Source organism: Seriola lalandi, unplaced genomic scaffold (genome assembly GCF_002814215.2).
Source record: "Seriola lalandi dorsalis isolate HSWRI2012SDOR001 ecotype SW California unplaced genomic scaffold, Sedor1 jcf7180002054537, whole genome shotgun sequence".
Classification (NCBI taxonomy): Eukaryota; Metazoa; Chordata; class Actinopteri; order Carangiformes; family Carangidae; genus Seriola; species Seriola lalandi.
Window position 1 is genome coordinate 757,497 of NW_019525090.1, and position 21,411 is coordinate 778,907.

General features: G+C 41.3%; 1 protein-coding gene across 8 annotated transcripts in view; it reads left to right on the top strand.

Annotated features, from left to right (window-relative positions):
• The window catches only part of tle3b (TLE family member 3, transcriptional corepressor b), a 31,208-nt gene extending 10,959 nt beyond the window's left edge, over window positions 1–20,249 (top strand). Inside the window, exons 6-22 of one of the 8 annotated variants that reach the window (XM_087176152.1) lie at window positions 27–89; window positions 852–956; window positions 4,295–4,330; window positions 6,723–6,927; window positions 7,717–7,733; window positions 10,585–10,707; window positions 11,448–11,498; window positions 11,916–12,071; window positions 13,024–13,159; window positions 13,739–13,911; window positions 14,510–14,586; window positions 14,715–14,964; window positions 15,766–16,013; window positions 16,223–16,370; window positions 16,625–16,775; window positions 17,948–18,024; window positions 18,705–20,249. In XM_087176152.1, the coding sequence (XP_087032278.1) occupies window positions 27–89; window positions 852–956; window positions 4,295–4,330; window positions 6,723–6,927; window positions 7,717–7,733; window positions 10,585–10,707; window positions 11,448–11,498; window positions 11,916–12,071; window positions 13,024–13,159; window positions 13,739–13,911; window positions 14,510–14,586; window positions 14,715–14,964; window positions 15,766–16,013; window positions 16,223–16,370; window positions 16,625–16,775; window positions 17,948–18,024; window positions 18,705–18,812 (2,124 nt within the window). In that variant the 3' untranslated portion in view covers window positions 18,813–20,249. Of the gene's footprint in view, window positions 1–26; window positions 90–851; window positions 957–4,294; window positions 4,331–6,722; window positions 6,928–7,673; window positions 7,734–10,584; window positions 10,708–11,447; window positions 11,499–11,915; window positions 12,072–13,023; window positions 13,160–13,738; window positions 13,912–14,509; window positions 14,587–14,714; window positions 14,965–15,765; window positions 16,014–16,222; window positions 16,371–16,624; window positions 16,776–17,947; window positions 18,025–18,704 lie in introns of all 8 variants that reach the window. The other 7 variants (XM_087176149.1, XM_023414609.2, XM_087176150.1 and 4 more) reach the window with 7 other exon arrangements.
• The last annotated feature ends 1,162 nt before the right edge of the window (window positions 20,250–21,411 follow it).

Genomic DNA, 21,411 nt, shown 5'->3' on the forward strand with positions numbered 1-21,411 from the left:
AATATTTTATCTCTCTTCTCCTACAGACTGAGATTGCCAAACGTCTCAATGCAATTCTGGCTCAGATCATGCCGTTCTTGTCACAAGAGGTGAGTGTCAACAAAGCTAGCAGCAGTTTAAGAATGTGAATGAGACTCATTTCATTCACTAAGTATAGTAACTATACATTAAATTGTAAGGGTGGCTATTGTGCAGAGCTATTGTGTCAACGGCATCTTATAATACTGCAATACATACAGTCATTACTTATTAGGAATACAGATTTGAAGCAGTCGTCTTAATCATGAAAACATTATTGAATTGAGTTTTACCAGCACAGCCCCACTCAATAATATATTTGAATAATAAATGAATAAATAAAAACGTGTCAATTATTTTAATCACTCAGCATTACCAAAACATGCTGCTCCCTTTCCTTCTCCTTGTTATTTAATAAACTGCCAAACAAAATACAAAAAATAGAAATGATAGTTCTGCCAAACTTACAGGCTTTTCTGAAGAACAAAGCAGACATGACTAAACATGCAAGGAACTAAAACTGGCTGTCCTATAACTGACAACAGATTTCAGTTGTAGTCGTTTTATTCACTCTGACCACCATTTCTCACTGCACGACACACACAACACATACTGAGGGTTTTTTTTTTTTTTTTTTTTTTACTGTTGTATCATTGACTTTAAGTAGGATTAAATGACTTCTGTGCATTGTGGAGAATATTTTCCCCCTCAGCTCTAAAGTGCCTATTTGTGCAGGTACCTACTTGCGTAGGTAAACCATCTTTTTTCAGTTTGACTTTGTAATGAATTCTTTACCATCAGGAATCTCATCTTTGTGTTTATGTGTCCGGCAGCATCAACAGCAGGTGGCTCAGGCTGTTGAGCGGGCCAAGCAGGTGACAATGACTGAGCTGAATGCTATCATCGGGGTACGTGGACTTCCCAATCTGCCTCTGACTGTGTGTATACCCCCTCTTCTTCCTTCATTTGACCTGAGGCAAGGGGGCAAAACTGCATGCACAGAGGAGAATGGGCACTCTTATACAGACATATAGGCTAGTCAAGCATGCTGCATTACGCAGGTTTATTTCACCTTTACATGCTTCAGCTGAAGTGTTGCATTTCAAGGATAACCTCGGAAAGGGCAATAGATTCAGGAGGAAAATAGGGGTGAAAAGGAAATAAGGGTAGCTTAGTGTATTAATCTGCAACCATTTTCTTCCTCCTCTCTGTGGCATTTGAATGTTCAGACTGAATACAAACTAGCAATGCCATGTCCTCTTCAGTCATGCAGACTTGCCCCTTTCTCCAGTGGTTTATTATGTTTTTATTTGATTTCACAATCTTTGCAATGTGCTCTCAATAATGTGTTCACAGCTGTAATTTCACTGATTGTTGGTTAACTATGACCTATTGGCATGCAGGGTGCAGTTCCTAACAGCAGCTCTGCTCTGATTTTCTCCTCTCAGGCAGAGTCAAAGAACATCTGATATACAGTAACGCAGTCCAGGCTGAGATCAGATCATGGTGTTTCTCAGATTTCACTTTGGCTGCACTTTAATTAGATAAAAGGTTGCAGCCAACAGGCTTACCCCTACTTCTGACCCAATAGCAGGAGGAATTAGAGCGGTCAGGTTAGGACAAGCATTGTGATTGCAACAGAGATTACAGCAGTATGGACTTAACAGGCAATGAACATTAGTGAGGTGTAGTGGATAAAAGATTTAGACTGCGCTCAAGCAATGTCGTCAGAGTGGGAGGAACAGGAAAGTCACCTGTTATTCCAAATTGGGAGCGTTCACACATTATTTCATGATGGTTAAATCTGCTAGTGTTGAAGTCACATCACTGAAGTAGCCTAAATTAGCTACTTTGTGTTGTGTTATGCATTGTTAATGCTTTATTAATGAATGAAACCAGACCCTTATAAATACTGTAGTATGTAGTTCCCTTTAAATTAACCGTCTATTAGTGTTAATATTTGATTTTTATTTGCATGTCACTGCCAGCTATTGTGGATTCATAGTAGTTCTTTAAACAGTTTTTTTTTTTATTGTAGTTCTTTTTGATATCGTAGCTGTCCAAAATTACTGATATCTCAAACTTGGAATTTGAACTCAGACTATTGTGAACATTTTTTTCTCATTCACCGTAAACAATCTGAACAATGTGACATGTATGCAGCATTACATCTGCTATAATTCCCAACCTGGTTTTTGGGGTTTCTTGGTACATTTGGCCCTGGTACATTAAACTTGGTACCCTTATAATACTAAAAGTCTTATTTTCTTCATTGTTCAATGTTTCATTTGAGAGCATCTGCAGCAATCCAAACTTTATTAGAGGAAAAGAGTGCACTTCAAAAATCAGTAATTGACCTTTTAATTGTAGCCACAACCCTGAACACACAAAATCCACTCTGGCCAAATACACTTTTTAGTTATTTGCTCTTCCATCTGCTTTTATTTTAAAAATTGAAGGCTTGCTGCTTTTTAATAGCCAGCTTGGACCCAGATGGATAACTGACCCTTTTGATTAGCCCTCTGTAGCAGGGGTTGGTGAGCGGTTAGCTTGTCCCAGTGGTAGGGGGTCAAGTCTAATGAGAGGTGGATATCGAAATTCGATTAAGGTAAATGAGCCAGGAGCACAACCCCCAGTTTTCAAGGTAATTACGTCCTATTTCCTCCTTTTTTTTTTTTTTCTTTTTTTTTTTTAAACCGGCTCAGTGAGACTGTCTACCACAGGAGTGACCCTGCCTTCATTAAGGGTGGGCAGGACCAGACAGAACACACACACACACACACATACACACACACACACACACACACAGAGGGACACAGGCTTTAATTATTGGGGTGAAGACCTGGCAGGTGATCAATCTCCATGTCCCCACAGTGTGAGTCCTGTCAATAAAGTCTCAGTGATGTTCAGAGAGTATCAGACTCTGGCAGCTTTCTACAACCGTTAGATCAGAAACTACATCTGAGTCTCACACATGCACGCACACATGCACAGACTCACGCTTCTGGCTGAACTCCAAATCCGATGATAGATGTTTGCCCCACAGGGACCACCTGCAGGACGAGGTGTCAACATATGATCTAATACATTGATACATATTAGAGTTATAAAGTCATTTATTCAAGCAAAAATACCAAAAATTGGCTGATTCCAGCTTCTGGATTGAAGGGAAATAATTTGCTACATTTTGTATCATTGTAAATTAAATATTTTTGCGTTTTAGCTGATGGTTGAATAAAGCAAGCAATGGGAAGCTGTCACCTTGGTACTGTAGAAAATTGGTATGGACCTTCGTCATGATTTTCGGATATTAAATAGACTTCATGAATAACTGATAACTAAAGACAATGGAAATAAATGTTGCAACCCTAATTTCTGTTCAGTTTTTTTACAAAATAAAAATATTCAAAGGTTGAAAAATGAAAATATATGAAAAAACAGCAGGGACATATGAAAAAGGGGTCAGAGGTGAGAAAATGTTGAGAAATGTGGTCCAAAGTAAACTAGTAGTGAATGCCATGATGCTTTTTGTAACGGTTAACACAGTGTTAACACAATATTAAACTTTACAAGAACATGAGTTACCTACAACCTGAGTGGCCTGAACTGAACTGGGTTGAAAGACAAAGATGCAAACTAGCCTTCATTCGTCTACACTGGTTTGCATATTGCCAGAGGTGATATATGAGTTTGATTTGACAAGTGTCAGAGGTGGTCTCATTTCCATTATTTCAACATAAGGAAAGATTATACTTGGATAATGGTTAACGAGTCAGTTATAGGCTGCCTGTTACTTATCACCTACCCTTATATCAATGCTAATCTGTGGAACACACAGCTTTTATACTGCCTGGTTTTGTTTTTGATGTCACTCTGGTTCATTTGCTAACAGTGATCTCTTCTGTGAAAAATTTGCGTATTTTATTTGGGTGTGCCTATTTGCTGTAATACAGAAGGTCATATTTCCATCTGGTTTGAGTGTGTCCACAGTGACACACACAGTGGTTTGACTCATCTGCATCTACACATTTCCTACAAGCAGTTAAGGTTTAAGGATTTTTCAGTGTTTCAGGATGAGGATACATGGACATGTCATGATTTTTATATTTAATAGCTGACCATTTGTATTTTGTAATTTAAATATAAAGGACTAATCGATCAATCAAGAAAGTTGAAAATGCAGATACACTGATGAAATAACCATTAGTTACAGCCCTATTTGTGGGGCTTGTATCATTTCTGGCTGAATCTCTCCCTCTCTCCTTTGAACCAGCAGCAGCAGCCACCTCATAGTGTCTACCCAGCCTTCATGGTCAGTGTTCAGGGGAGTTACGAGACATAGAAAGCCAGTCTATTTTTCGAGTGTTTTGCTTACTGGCAGTCTGTGTGTTTTTGTGAAGGGAGCTGATGCCTTTCGGAGACAAAGCACGACTTGGGTGTGTTTGGGTATTTTTGGCAACTTGTCCTTTGTCTGCATGATTCGGGTGGCAGAGTTTTGAAAGCACTTTGTTCATATGACGACTAACCTCCAAAACGTTTCCTGCATCTCAACTCTATTCCAATACTGAAATCAGTCAGGTCTGTTTTTAGGATATGGTGTTGTCTAATCCTTGTCGCAACAACGGAGGAAAATTTGTTGTAAAGCACAGGATAAGTAGGTAATGTGGTGATCATTGCCAGACTTATTAAGCCAGTCTGCCAGCTGGTTTGTGCTGCTGCTGTTGATGCTTGTTCCACCTGACAGTACTGTTCTGCAGGGAGCCAGCTTCGCCTAGTTAACTTTAATTGCCTGTTTCCTGTGGAAGTTGCCTGAGCTGCAGCGGCATTTACACATAATGAAAAAAGATAAGTGTGAAAGGAAGCCAGCTCTTTATCCATGAATATTGAATTGGAAGCAATTTATTTTCTGAAATTTTCCCTCTTTTTCTCCCCCCCCCCCCCCCCCCAGCCACTCCCTTCCCTCGTCTCTCCCCGCTCCCCTCCTCAGCCATAGCTCGCTAATGAGGCTTCTTGATAATGATCCCTGCACGCTTTTTCTCATTAGGCACACTCAATAGGGACGTCCCTGCCTCAAACCCTTGCTCTCTCTCTCTTTCATTCTCTTGTTATTTTCTGATTCTGCCTCCCCTCCTTTTCTTGTTCTGGTTGCCCCTTTCTCTTTTTTTGCTTGCTTTTCCTTTTTCGCAACAAATAGGCTTCTGGGCACACCAGTACAATATCGATTAACAATGCCGCCCCTCAGTTGCTTATATCCATTGTGCGATTCCAGGTCCAGCTCGACATAATGAGCTGACTGAATAATGGCCAGCTGCTAACTAAACCTTTAAATGTGGTAAGCCAGTAGATATACCCTTTTCCATTTTATGTAATGAATGTATGGATGAGGTTATTGAAGTTCTATCTAGTGAGCAGAATAGCAATCATGTTTTTTTCTTTTTTAGAGGGGCAGTTGATGGATGTGCTAAGTGTTATTTAACCTTGTTTTAAAACACTTGCTTCCCTCTTGCCTGAGTGGTTATTTAACTCCTGTCTATCTACTCACTCCTCTCTGGTTGCCTCTCTCATACAGACATTCATGGCCTCTTGGGAGGTGTGTGTGTGTGCATGTGTGTGTTCTCCACTGTGTCTGTGCTTAACAGCATTTTGCTAGAGGAGTGGGCATGCTTGCTTGGTTTTCCAAAGTGTTGAAAGGTTTTCAGGTTTTCAAGTGTAGACCTATTGATTTTTAACTGTCCAAACCATGACTGGAGCACGGTGGTTTGGGAAAAATGCTCTGTGTCATTTCTGACAACCAGGTAGTAGTTAACTGTTATCACATAAAGGTATTGTAACATTAATAAGAAACAATAAGAAACTTGTAAAGCAACATTGTTGTAATAAGTGAGGAGTGTGATATGAGAACCAGATCTGTGATATAAACCTGGAGGCACAACATTGTAGCTCATTTGTATGCAAACCTTTGCACACAGCTGATTCAGTCAACTTTGCATTAGTGCTGGATAGTATTAGTCAATCAACACAAAATTAATCAACAGCAGTTTTAATCATCACTTGTTTAAATCATCAAGCGTAAATGTCACATATTCTGTTGTTCCAGATTTTTAAATGTGATGATTTCCTGCTTTTCTTTGTTTTAAATTATTGTAAATTGAATACATTTGTGTTTTCAATTGTTGGTCAAACAAAACCAGATATTTGAAAACATGAGAAATTAACATTTTTCACTTAGCTTTTATTAGTTGTTTAATTAATGTGATTAATCAGCTGGAATGTTGCAGGTTGTTAAAATGTGACATTGGTGCCTCATGACACTATATATAGTCTATTTTGAGTTAATGATGCACAGCTAAATTCTAAAGATCCTGAGAAGGTGAGAGTAATAACACAGAGTTGCTTTGAAAATGAATGCATTGTACTGTTTATTCTACTGTTTCAGTTTTCAAACACTTTGAATCAGATGATAACCACACTGTACATCAACAGCTATGAACAGAATCTGTTTTCCCTCAGACAGTGAATGAGCTGGATCAGCATGTTGGCAGTCACTGTCAGTCTGCTATTATGCATAAATGGTTTGGCCTTGAACTAAATGTTGTCAAAGCCAGCTCTAATGCACGAGTAGAGTGCGGTCATTCATGGATTCACTTCCCAGCCGACCCATTTGTCCTCTGTCTTGTCTCCTGTCTCTCTGCATTTGTTTACAGCAGCAGCAGCTTCAGGCTCAGCACCTCTCTCACGCAGCCCACGGCCCTCCAGTCCAGCTGCCCCCACACCCCTCAGGCCTGCAGCCGCCCGGCATCCCCCCTGTGACAGGCGCTGGCTCTGGCTTGTTGGCTCTGGGTGCTCTTGGCAGCCAGGCCCACCTGCCTGTAAAGGATGAGAAGAACCACCATGACCTGGAGCACCGAGGTGAGGAGCACAGCCTGCAGCATGTTAGCACTGATGGGTGATCGTAATTGCCAAGAACAGGTTTTACCATACAGATACATTTATCATAGAAACATGTCACTGTATGTTTTTAAATCTAAGTGTTTATGTACAAAATTACTGGGTAAGGAAATATTTATACATCATGTATAGCATCATTTTTTTGGCCTTAAGCCATGATATATTTTGACATGAAAATAAAAGTGTAGTTTATACTTTCATTGGGAAACAGGAATGAAAGAGTTTGTAGAAGTTTGAACTGCCACTTATGTAGAGGATAAACATGTTTAATAAATGTTTCATCAAGTCTGCAGTTGTAAATGTTAATACATAATTATTAAATGGGCTTGGTTCAGATGTTCCACCGCCCTTTCCCAGAAGGTCAGAGGTCAATCTATTTGAGAGTCTATCTGATGAACTTAATATCTGAAAATGACAAAACACCAGCCAAGGTTTTTCACAACCTGTAGTTGTCCTCAATAATGGCTAATAACTGATAAATATCCAATATATAATTTATTAAGCATTAATAAAACAATTTTTTTTTACAGCTTATAAGCCTTTCATAAAAGTTGCCGCATTAGAAAGTGGTAACAACATGAATTATGCTGTGCTTCACATATGAGAGTATCCTTTTAGTTGAATAATAATTTTATTGCTGTTACCTGATTGGACTACTCAGTTGTGGTGACACCCATACTAATTTGTGTTTTGCTTTCCTCTCTCCTGGCCCCTCATCTTTTCACTCGCCTCTGGCCATTCCTCTGAAAGAACGTGAGTCGAGCACGGTACGTTGACTCTCCGTCTCCTGTGTGTCTCTTGACTTTGCCGGTTCCTGGCTCACTTTGTTTGGTGATTAGGTGTACTTTACATAGACTTAAGCCCACTGTTCAGTAGAAATTCATGCTCTGTGTGTAAGAACATACACATTTTTGTACTCTGGGGGGTATAAGCTGACTGAAATCAAATAATGAAGTCTGGCCAAATAAGCCAGTGCCATCTAATCCAGGTGGAAAATGACTCCAATCACTGGGCGAGGATTAGTAGTCAGCTACCTCCTTTAATTTCAGCACAATTAAAAGCGACTTTGACTCTCCTTCTCCTCTTCCCTCACCATTTTAAAGGATTTACTGTTGCATGTGTCCAATGCCGGACTCCTTTTCATCTTCTTCTTATCCACCTTCCTCTTTTTAATTTGCATATACCTTGTATTTTCTGCTCTCTCTTCTTCTTATCTCACTCATTCTCTCCCACTCTGTCTCTCACTATCCCTATCTCTCTCTTCCTTCTCATGTTAAAGTCCTTGTTTATTGGACTGGCTTAAAGCTCTCAGTTAGCTTGAGCATTACGCTCTGTTGGATCTGCTCGGCCAGATTGAGTTCCCATTGACTGGCCATCCTGAATGGGCCCACTCATGTCTGAAGGGAACCCAAACTCTCCCTCATTTTGTGTGGTGACGAGCAGCTGCCAATTCCACCTTACCTTATCTCCCCACCTCCCTCGCTCTCTATCCTTTCCAGTGCACATACACACTCACATGCTGCTGTCTTCCTGTCCTGTTGTCTCAGGTCATCTGATACCAAGGTTGGAGGCAAGTGCAGGGTTATTGAGTCTAAGCAATCCTTTAAAGGTCACAGGCTCAGATACACAGACAGGCTGTAATGCAGAGAGATTTTTGCTTGTCAGGCAGCATCTTCACACCATGCCAGACTAAAACTCTTCTTGTGGCTTTTTTTTCCACAACAGTAGCTGGACAAATTTCCATATTTTGACACTGGAGGGAGGGATGTGGAAATGGCAGAAAGCTGCTGGGTTGGCTGAAACCTTCAGGAAAAGTCTGACTCTGTGTGGTGGCCAAGGCAGGGGCAATTTCTAAAGGGGGTGGTATAAGTGTATGTGTGCATGATATTAACTGCCCAACCACAGTGTTTTTTTAAAAATCTTCACTCTCCACTCTCCTCAGCTCAGGAGGTCTTTTTTAATGCCATCCTTTCACTCGGTTCTCAAGCTGTTACCTTCTCTGCTGCTCTTCTTTCTCTTTCCATCTTTTGCAGCCAAGATGTCAGACATCTTCCGTCTCCCTCTTTCACCACATCTTTCTGTTTCTGATGAAGGCAGGGATTTGTTGAGCTGCCCAACAGTGTGGGCCGGCCTCAGGGTTTGCTTGCCTTTACCCCTCCTCTTCCTCCTCCTCCCTCCCTGCCTGTCGGGTTGTTTGGCAGTGCCACCCCGCCACACCATTGCCCAGACTACAAAAATCCCGTTTGCAGCTTCTGAAAGGGTGCCAGCCTGTCCGGGCATTCTCACTAGTGGGGAGAACTCATTGCCACACTGCTACGCTCTCATTGCTTGCCAAGTTCCTTTCCTGTTTTGCTCTCTTGTCTTTCTTCCTCTTTTTTTTCTAATTTTCTCACTCTGCCTCTTTCATGGCTCTTTTCTTTGCTGGCAACACCCTCTTTGTGTCTTCACATTGCACTCTTGTCCAGGTTCCCTCAATGGCCTCTTTCTTTCCTTCCTCTTTTTTATTCTGGTTGATTTTCATGAACTTTGCTGTCAGTCATTTTCTGCTGTTTTGTCACTGACATGCCACAGTGCACCCACACTCAAAAACTCTCCAGCAGTCATTAACATTGGTTGTACAGTGACAGATCCTGGTCACTTTTGTTTTTATTTGCATGTACTTGCATGTCACTGTCAGAAAAAAGTAGGAATGCTAGCTGTGTTTGGTTTGAATTGTTAATGTTGCTCCAAGCGTGTCTGTCCAGGTCAGTCTGAGGTTCTACAAGAGGATTAAATGTCAGGTTGAGTGTTTATCTGTACACCAAATATCCCATGCTGCACTCTGCTCCCTCACGTCTACTCAATCTGCTTTACACATCACCTTGCTGTGAATTAATGCTTTTGTCTTCCAGTAGCATTTTGTGTTCAGCGGTATTCTGTGTTTGTGGGAGTTTGTTCTGCTGTCTCGTCTATTTCCTACTTGCTCCATTGCCTTGGCGGCAGCAGCAGGGCTAAGCTGTCCCAGAATCCTCTCCTGTCCCTTCTATCCCAAATCAGTCCAGTTCAGTCTGGGAGCATTGTACGTTTAGCTTTACAGTCAATATTGTCACTGCTGTGATAAAGGAAAAGGCTCCAGAGCCATGCCTGGACTTAAATGTGCCATTTGACAGTTCCTGGCTTTTCTGGTTTCTGAGAGTTTGTCACTTATTTGTCTGTTTCGGAGGGTTTGTCACTATAATCCCCAAAACATTCAGTTGACGGAAGGACATGTGCTCACAGGACAGAGCTTTCTCTTTTCTCATCTTAACTTACATCTTCCACCCCAAGCCAACAAAGAAATGTATTTATTTGCATATTTGATCTCCCTCTTTGTCACTTCACATCATGTCATGATGGGTTAAAATGGAGCAAGATTACATTACAATATTGGCCATGCTTGCATCCTCACCACTCCCTACTTACTGCAGCTGTACATGATGCAACACAGTAATGTTCATAGAAGTTGAAGCATATCGTTATATCGTACAGATTATTATATGGTTTTCGACAGTTTTCTGAGGATGAAGAGTCAAATGCATGGCAGACTCAGAGGGAATTGGAAACTGATTGTGTGGTCTGTCTGCATGTTGTTGTTGGCAGAATAACTCAGTGTCGCCATCAGACAGCCTGCGGGCAGCGAGTGAGAAGCACCGTGGCTCTTCAGATTACGGTCTCGACTCCAAGAAACGCAAAGTGGATGACAAAGACAACATGAGCAGATATGTGAGTGTTTGTCTTTATTGGTTTCTTTGTTTGTTGTGTTCACATTAATGAGTTGCTGTTGATGGGATCCTGAACTTGTTTCTGCTTGTATTTTAACACTGATTAACTCAGTGTTGACTATATTAGGCCAGACTTAAAAAATGTTACCCTTCAGGCCAAAAGTTAAAACTAATTAACAACCACTTTATTACTTGTTCTTTCATTATATGACCACCACCACTGTGTTCATAATGCTTTATTTTCTGGGTCTATAAAATCCTAATAATATCTAAGAACGTGTCCTGGAAGGGGGCATGTAGTGGCTGTAATTACAGGTAAAATAGAGTGTTAAATTCAAACAATTAGTTTCCTAGAATCAACAAATATGAACTGACTTGGGTTCAGATGGACCAGAAATTCGTCTGGATATTGGCAGTCTAAGAACTGTGTCTCCATTGTCCTTATAATTACTACCAAATTTTACGCAGAAAGAAAGAAATTGTAACCATTAGGAATGACTCATAAAATAAAGCATTACACAGTTTCAGTTCAAATTCTATGTACAATATCTCAAGCAAATAAATAAATGCTATGATTGACAAACTTTTAAAGCAAAACATGTTACAGAGTACATAAAGCTGATGTGGTCCTTTATTTTGATCCAGCAGTCAAAAACTTTGACGGTATATGTTCATGTTCACTGTAATTTTAGCACTGTTAGTGGACTCCAGTAAACTAATCACATCACTCCTTCATTTCAGGACAGTGACGGAGACAAAAGTGACGACTTGGTAGTGGATGTTTCCAATGAGGTAAGACTGCGTTAGAACGGAGCTGCTCAGTCACATTCCAGTGTGAACGCTGCATAGAATCTAAACACAGCTCTCTTTTGTCTTTGTTGGTAGAAGCCTCTACACTTTTTTACATTGTTGCCAAAAAACTCTGTCACAATATTGGTTGTGTGTGCCATGAGTGTGTGCTTACTTGCTGTATATCTTTTGCCACTCATGCAGAAAGTAAGACAAAGAATACAAAGAGAAAAAGGGAGTGACAGGTGAATGAAAAGTGTGTGTGTGTGTGTGTGAAGGAGACTACGAGCACGCATGAGTATATTTATCTGTGTTTGTACATGAGGCCCCAGTTTGTTTGACCTACATGTACATGCCAGTGGCTTTCCTCTGGTCTGTTTGCTCAGTCTTTCTTTCTGTCTGTCTCGTTTAACGCTGTAGGATCCAGCCACCCCTCGAGTCAGCCCGGCTCACTCTCCTCCAGAAAATGGCCTGGATAAATCACGAGTCCTGAAGAAGGATGCTGCCCCCAATAGCCCTGCCTCTGTCGCCTCCTCGGGCAGCACACCATCCTCCAAAGCAAAGGACCACGCCCATGTGAGTGTGAGGGACACATTGAAAGACTACAGAGATGATGGAATAAGGAGGTTACAGTGGGGGTGAAGGGTGAACTGATAGACTAAAGGGCATTTGTCAAGTGAAGTGGGTGTCTGTGTGAAGGACTAATACGCAGAAAGCTTAGCAGTTGGCTGCTATGAGGGGCTTGAAGGGGCAGAGGGTGGATGCACTCTCAGGAAATCAAGCCCTGTGGCTCACTCCTCTCAATCTCCTTTATGGCTTACCCAATAAATGGTCATTTCTTCCTCTGCCTGAGGCTGTAAATAACTCAGAGACACAGCAGCAAGGGAACTGCTGTCTGCTTTTCTTGCTTCGTCTCAGCTTCTACCCCTCAAGCCCCCATTTTCTCTAATACTGAAGCTTCCACTAACCAGGCTAAAACAGTCCTTCTGCATCGGTTTTACATAAACCATTTCACTAAGGATTAGGATAGATTTGTAGTCCACATCACCACCCTTCACCTCCCATGACACCCAGCTTCTCTCTGTCCCTCATTAGTGTGTGTCACCAGGCTAAACCCCCACTCCTCTAACTTGATCTGCAAAGGAAGAAGAAGATGGATTAATTATGAGAGAAGTGTTTGGGCCACCATCTTGCTTGTCTAGCCACTCTTAAGAAGCGTGACTTCTAAGCAAAGGTTTATGCCCCTTCGCTGCCAGATACACACACATACACACACACACTGGCTGTAATGAAGTGTCAGTGTTAGATTGGATTACCTTGAGCCATCCACTCAGATTGTCACTCTGGATTTCCCTGCCAATGGGGGTATTTTTGACTCACTGGGGGATTTTCTTACTATGGCGTGGACACTGTTCCATTTTTGTGTGAGTGTGTGTAGCTGAGAGTGAGAGGAAGTGAACTTACATATTTCAGTAAGAGGATACAAAACAAGGTTGTACACAAAGGTCAAAAAGTATCTCTGTTTTAGAATGACAAGTCGTCCACACCGAGCCTGAAGTCCAACACACCTACACCAAGGAATGAGGCACCGACACCAGGAACCAGCACCACTCCAGGACTACGGCCTCTAACAATGGGCAAACCACCCGGCATGGAGGCATTAGGTACGTAACAAGTATCTAACCTTGCTGCCACACTAATTTACTGATTGACAGAAAAATAATTGGGTAATCAATTAATTGTTATTTATATTTCAGGCAAAAGTACAAAACTGCTTTGGTCCTAGCCTACCCATTTTTAAGAATATGTGATTTCAAAAACAAAGATTTCAAGGTTTTTGAGAGCTAGTGGGATAAAAGAAGCATTTTAAGAACAATCAATTAATTCAGACTAAGAAATTGTGATGAGCACACTGGTAAAGACCTGATGAATTAATCAAAGAAATCTGCAATTTATTGATATAAAAATAAGGATGATATTGATATTTAACGTTCACCTTGGAAACAATAGTTGACAAAGCTATCTCAACACAAGGTCCACTTGTGGCTGTTCTGGAGCTTTTGATGATAGGACAATTTTCCTCAGAAGATGGAGTTTCCTCAGGTTTCATGGAAATAATCGTTACCTGCAACCCCACACTCATTGTAATAGGCCATAGTTTAGCATTTCCGAAACTAAATTGTTGTCTCTCCCTTTTGCACAGTTTCTATGAAACAATTAAAAGAGTGTTTTATGTTCTCTAGCTGCTCCTGCCCTTCGTACACCGCTGTCCATTGCGGGCTCCTATGCCACCCCGTTCGCTATGATGGGTCATCATGATATGAACGGATCCCTGACCAGCCCGGGCGTTTATCCGGGTCTCATTTCACCACAGATGAGTGCTGCGGCTGCTGCTGCCTATGGACGCTCACCAATTGTAACTATTCCAGCTTCTATATAGAATTTATAAATCAAATTACACATCTTCTTTACACATATTCATTCATATATTCCACCTCCATCAGTTTGACATAACAAGCCCTCAACAGCATCTGTATGAATTATCCACCACGGCTGTAGGTTGTAGAGGGATGGCAGAATGACTTTGAGAAACTTGAGCAGTCATCCTGTATTTCCATAACTCATTGTGAATATTTCTGCTTGGCTGGCTGCTGCTTGTTGTGTGTACATAATGAGAGAGTACAAAGACAGCCTAGCTCCTTTACTTTGATGTTAGTTAGTTAGCATTCTAAAGGCTTTAAAAAAAGGCTCGCCCCCAAAATGCATCTCCATGTTTGAAAATCTCCCAGGCTTTCATTAGCATTAGCAAGTGGGATGTTGTAGCCTTGTGCAAAGCTTGCCTGTATGCAATGAAGCTGAATTTGCACCTTTGAAGGGATTTGCCCGGAAACAATGGTTCCTCGGGGTGTTAGCAGCTTAAGTGGAGCATAGTTTTCAATTTGAATATTAGCTTAGTCTAATTTATCTTTGCAGGTTATCTGCTGTTTAACGCTTCCCTGTTTTTGCTTGTGTAGGCGGGGTTTGACCCCCATCCTCACATGAGAGCTCCAGGCCTGCCAGCCAGCCTCACTTCCATTTCTGGAGGAAAACCGTGAGTATATGTATTTTATTTGCATTCCGCGTAGACTTTTGTGTTTAACTAGTTTTTATTAACAGATAACATGTACTATACTTCTTAGCTCAAACTGACCATCTTTCCCCCTCCTCTGTCCTCTGCAGAGCCTATTCTTTTCATGTGAGTGCAGACGGTCAGATGCAGCCCGTGCCCTTCCCTCCAGATGCACTGGTAGGCCCGGGCATCCCACGCCACGCTCGCCAGATCAACACACTGAGCCACGGGGAGGTGGTGTGCGCTGTCACCATCAGTAACCCCACGCGTCACGTCTACACTGGCGGCAAGGGCTGTGTCAAGATCTGGGACATCAGCCAACCAGGCAGCAAGAGCCCAGTGTCCCAACTCGACTGTCTGGTAACTACATGTTTTTGTTTGTTTCAAGTCATGGCAAGAGAAAATGTGAAATGTGTTTTACATGTGTATTATTACTGTAGACATTTCAAATTGGTAACAAGGCTTTCAACCAGAACAGAGACATAATGCACTTATATTTCATGAGGTCACTGAGAAGTTTTCTTGTGCTTAAAATGTAGCCTTCCCCCAGAACCCAACAGACAGAGATGTGAATAATTCAGCAAAGTGTCTCACTGCTGTGCTGAAATAATCCTTAGTGAGAAAAAAAGCCAGCTGAGTAATGATACTCTGATTGGCCAACCCTGTCTGCCATTACCCAGCTCATTACTTCCTCCCAACTGCCTCCCATTTCTCATTTTGATATTGCGGCTTCATGCTGCTCCACTCATATGGCCTCCAACACCCTTAAGGTGCGTCCAGAGTGCAATTGGGTCTTATAAAGCCATCAGGGTGCTGTTCTAATTCGACCAAGAGCGTTCACAGTCCTATTGATCTGTCTTCCTGCTCTCTTAGAGCCTGGCCAACAACTGCAGCCCCAGTCTCTCTCCTTGCAACTCTTGTTAAAGCTGGCACCCATATCTTCACTATAACATGAAAGAGTTAGCTGCTTTTGAAAACTTCATGTCCACAAAAAGCTCCCCTTGAGAGTAACTGTAGATGGTCCTGATGTGGATACACGGAAGTACCCTGTTCATTTCTTTTACTTTGCAGAATTGTTACTGAAGCTATTTCACATGTTGGAAAAATTACAGATAAAGTAGATCCAGTTATTAAGATGCTCTCCTTTTGTTTGTGCTCCAGAACAGAGACAATTACATCCGCTCCTGCAAGCTGTTGCCTGACGGCCGCACCCTAATAGTGGGTGGAGAGGCCAGCACGCTGACCATCTGGGACCTGGCCTCACAGACGCCCCGCATAAAGGCCGAGCTCACTTCCTCTGCTCCGGCCTGCTATGCACTGGCCATCAGCCCCGACGCCAAGGTCTGCTTCTCCTGCTGCTCAGATGGAAACATCGCTGTGTGGGACCTCCACAACCAGACCCTCGTAAGGTCAGTACTGTGGCTCAGGAGATGTATTTTTATCAAAGTGGCAAACTTTTAGCACTTTGGATGTGTGCCACAGGAATTCTTTAATACACAGTTCTCTGTGTTTGAGGAATAAAATATTTGACCACCAACATAAGACTCCCTCATTGTAGGAATTGGGATGGCTTTCTGCTCTGTTCCTGACTTCGATGTTTGGTCTTGTATTGTTTCAGGCAGTTCCAGGGCCACACAGATGGAGCCAGCTGTATCGATATCTCCCACGACGGGACCAAACTGTGGACCGGAGGGCTTGACAACACTGTTCGCTCCTGGGATTTGAGGGAGGGACGACAGCTCCAGCAACACGACTTTACCTCACAGGTAGAGAAAAACTTGTATAAAACAAATGTGTCCTTGCTTTCATCCAATACAAAGTTATCTTACACATTCACTCCAGATGTAGCAACTACATCACAGACAGTAGTGAAGATAGTGTGTATTTGTTCGTTAATAAGTGTTGCACAGATGAATGCACTGTATGTGTCTTTTAAGTGACCAATGGTTGTAAAGCAGGCCGGAGTTGAGGTGATGAAATACTGTTGACACTTGCTGAACCAACTGTTCCCTTGGTACAGATCTTCTCACTGGGCTACTGTCCCACTGGAGAATGGCTGGCTGTCGGCATGGAGAGCAGCAACGTGGAGGTGCTTCACCACACCAAGCCTGACAAGTACCAGCTGCACCTGCACGAAAGCTGTGTCCTCTCACTCAAGTTTGCTTACTGTGGTAAGTAACATCAAAGAGGCACAGTCCTTATCCATTCAGTAGTACAGAGGATAAAGGTTTAATTGATGACAAAGTGATTTTGTCTTTGCCACATCAGGCCAGAATTTCCCCTGGACCGACACTTAAGGTTTTCATAATGAGTGTGTTGTAATTAGATGACTGAGCAGAGTCATAGCCACTATTGAGGACACAGAGGTCATGTCCTTTCCTGGAATATATAGGGTCTAATGATGTCAGGAGAAACATTTGGCAGTTACACCCATACTGCATGTGTTTACAATTACTTTGACTAAATATTTTAAAATGTGAATTTTTGAGGGAAAAATTAAGTGATATCATGTTCTCCACCAGAATTACAAACCTAGTCCATAAATTTGTAGGTCAGTTGGGTTGTGGTTCTACTGCTCCCTGCTGCTGCCCTGACGGCCAGATTTTTGACATGTAGATGCTGAAAGAGTCAAACATCCACTGACTCGTTTAGTCACTTTAGTCACAGATTTGTGAATACAAATCCTGCAATTCTAATTTTTGCACTAGTGCATATTTTATCTCAACTGTCTAAATTGCACATAATAAAGGCTTGCAGCTGTATGCATGAACAAGGAGGCTGTTATTTTACAAACATGCTCATTAGAGAAATTTGTCATTGCTTGTTCAGTGTAGATCATTCTGCCTGTTGGGCATACCAGCTGGTTTCAGGTTTAGGGCTCTGACAAATGAAGTTTTACAGTCACCTCACTGATATATTTCCAGAAATGTCCTTTTTCATTTCCCCCTACAGCACAGTCTCCTATCTCTGCCACTACAGAACTGGTTAATTCAAATGATGCTTGCAATTTCAGAGCTCTCGCTGTCACTAATTGAATCATTAGCCAACTAGTCAGTTGGGTAATTAATCAGAGGGTGATTTAAATAATTATCAGAGTGGAAATGTGAGTCTCCTTCATTATGTGCTTTTTATGATTGTTTGTATAATGGCATTTTCCACTATTAAATTTTTATGGTCATTGATAAGGCTACTACAGAGTCACATGTTAGTGGCATACAGCAAATCTCTACTCTAAGCCTAGAGAAGACACTGGTGAGCAGGTTTGTGAGGACAAACATGGCTGTGTGTTGAGCACACATACCTTCAGATTATGTTCTCAAGTCATCTGTTTCTCTGTTTGCAGGTAAATGGTTTGTGAGCACAGGGAAGGATAATCTTCTGAATGCATGGAGAACTCCTTATGGGGCCAGCATATTCCAGGTAACTAGGATAAACACACATACACAATTAAACTCAAAGGTATAGAGGGAACAACAGTCTCTGAGGGAGTGATTTCAAAAAATGACATAGTATAGTAAGACATTTTTGTGACTTACTATACTATAATCGAATCCGGCCTCCTCCCACAGTTGAAAGACATGCACATTAGGTTAAAAGGCAACTCTGCCTTACATCAAAAAAACGACATGCTGCACTATGACTTAGGACGTTGTTATGTGTTACTACAATTTATCACTGGGGAAGCTTTGTGGTGCAATGGTTAGAGCTGTTGCCTCACGATGAAGAGGTTGTGGGTTTGAATACTGCTTCAGTCTGCTCCCACAGTTGAAAGACATGCACATTATGTTAAAAGGCAACTCTTATGCCTTACCATACTATGCTATGATTTTTATTTAGTATAGCCAGTCACAAATGCTACAGTATACTACGGCAATAAAACGTCATATTATAGTAAAGAAAGTTAAAGTATCCATGGTGATATTTTCATGGGATTTTACAACAGAAATTAAACTCATACTTTGACATATCCACCATTTTATGTTTACTCCTGCTAGCCAGTGTTAGCTTGCTAGGTAGCGCTAGCTAACATGGTTAAATAACATTAGCCTTCAGATAGCCCCATATGAGGAAGATTTAATTTTTTTTTTACACTTCCACAGTCGAAGGAGTCGTCCTCCGTCCTGAGCTGTGACATCTCAGCAGATGACAAATACATTGTGACAGGATCCGGTGACAAGAAGGCCACCGTCTATGAGGTCATCTACTAAAGAGAAAGCAGTCTGCTGCTCTGCTTCAGCACTTCTACTGAGATGACTTTTCCTTTTTTCCCTGACCATCCATCTGTGGACTACAACCGGCTGACACGAACTAGGGAACTTAACCGGTGGAAATCGATGGATCTGTTGGCCTATGGATGCTTATGCTGGAAAGAAGTTATCTTTTTTTGTCCTTTGGTTTTGGAGGGTTTTATTTTTGGGTTGCACATTTTTTTTGTATCTCCTGATTTCTTTTTTGTTTTTCCTCTTCTGAGAATATTTGGGTGTAACCCGGTGAAGCAGCGCTTCATTTCTAAGAACCTTGTTCCCCAGACATCTTGTGAAAAGTGTAGATATCGGATTAAATAAAAGACATTTTATATATATTATAAAAATATATATATTTTCATGTCCTGGGTGTACTTGTGATGATTTTTTTGGCCCACTCTCTCTTATGCCATGATATCTGAGTGGGAGAGCAGAACATAGATTAGAACTTTTTAACAATGTTACTCTTTGGTTTTCTAAAAGCACATTCTCTGGGCTGACCTTTTCAAACAGAGGAGCATGAAACTTGTAAACCAGGACATTTTGTGGAGATTTTAAAATGGCCTTTTGTCACAGTGCTCTTACCGGACGATGAAAACGTGGTCTAATCTCTAACGTGGAGCCCTCCGACTCAGGCAGAGCCTCTGCTGGTTTGGACCACTGTGGGACCGAGTGGGACGCTATGATTCAGGAAAAGACATGGATGTAAATTTAATTCATATATATATATATAAAGACCTTTTTAAAGTGTACTGCTCTGTCTGTGCTATCTTTCTCTCTGTTTGTTTTACCTTGTTAGATTATGGGAGATAGGGAACGTTTAATGTTTAGCCTAACCCTTGGACCTCAGTTGGCAGCAGAAGCACTGCAGCAGGCACAAACTGAATGACAATGTGCTTTTTGCTAACTTGACGTAACATGGATGTTGAATTGCACCATTGATTTCTTGGCTACAGACTAAACTCAAACAGTCCAATCTGCACTATTGGAATCCTTGTGCCCTTGGTCTTATCAATATTCCTGGAATATGTTTGGTTGGCCGTGGTGGGTAGGTGGAGAGACATTTGACCTGATTAAATGCACAGATAAGTCTGTCTTTATAAAAAATGTTCAGTGCCTATAAATTCTCACAATGAAGGAGGGAATGGCACTTAAATGTGAACACAACAAAAATACACAAATTTGTAAACCAAGTGTCTCCGATGTTGACGTTAAGATGACAGTGAAAAATTCTGGTTTCTACACTGTGCTCCTGATCCTGTCAGCATTTCCCACCAGAAAACAAAAGGGGTGAAATGTGCTAGTCCCTCTGAACCACACCAAAGTATGTAGCAAATGCTGTCAGCACTGAAAAGAAATGTACAGTTGTTAATAAATCAATAAAACTGTTTTTGTATAATGGCCCATTTCCTTGTGATTGACCTACTAACATCAGGTGTTACTTACAAATTACTTTTTGATTTTCAGGGGCTTATGAAGGCCTTTGGGTTGCGTGAAGCAAGATCAGGGTAGGTTTGAGTCTAAGCAACTTTACATCGTATTAAAAAGAATGGTTTAACATTGTGGGAAATGCGTTTATTTGCTTTCTTGCAGAGCATTAGATAAGAAGGTTGATACTAATGACACATCTGTACTGTAAATATAAAGCTAGAGCCAGGAGATGGTTAGCTTAGCCTGGCTCTCATGCACATGGGTGTTTTATAAGCTGGTTCTGGTATTTTAAGACTCAATATATTTCAATAAAAGGGTAAATAAATTGGGGCTTTGACATTTGGACCATCACCCAATGAAAGTTATAGAAGGGAAACTGAATAAATAAATGGAAAATCAGAGTATTAAAAAAAAAATCAAATTTTTCCGAGTAAAAAAAAAAAAACATGTAAAAAGCTTGGATTACATTTGTCTGATGGTTTTAGCTCACCTTGGTGTGTCTGCCTTTGTGAAATCATGTTGGGTGTCTTCCTAAATTCCATGCTGATCTCTGTTTAAAGAGGAAAACACATTATGAAAAATATTAGTGTTCAGATGGCAGGTGAGATAGATTGACACTTGACCTTTTGTTAAATTCTAGGCTGAGAGTTATTTACTGCTGCAAAGCTAGGGTCACATGACCGAAAAGCAAGCTAGGGCTACTGCCAGCGTGCTGAAAATGTTGAGACCACATCAACTGTGGGTTTGACCATGTTAAGTTTAAATTATAAAAAATGGGACAATAGATATTTTTCAGTTGGAAGTTTTCATACATATACGTGTTGCTGAGATGTGACCTCACTTTACTTTTGCAAGGCTTGGTTTGAAGGTCATCTTTGCCAATTTTACTGATGATTGGACACAGTATATATGGAAATAGATCTCATTTGATGTGTTGATCCAAGGAGTCCATTGTAACTCATTTCCGAAATTAGGCAACTTTGAACTTTGATCTGTTGGTGGCGCTAAAGCACTTGGGGCACTGACATGAAATTTAGTGAAAGCATCATGAGAGTTTCCCCAATCAGTGTGCCAAACTTCGAATCTTTTTACCGTACAATTTCAGGGGGCTACCAGACACTCCCATGGCAGA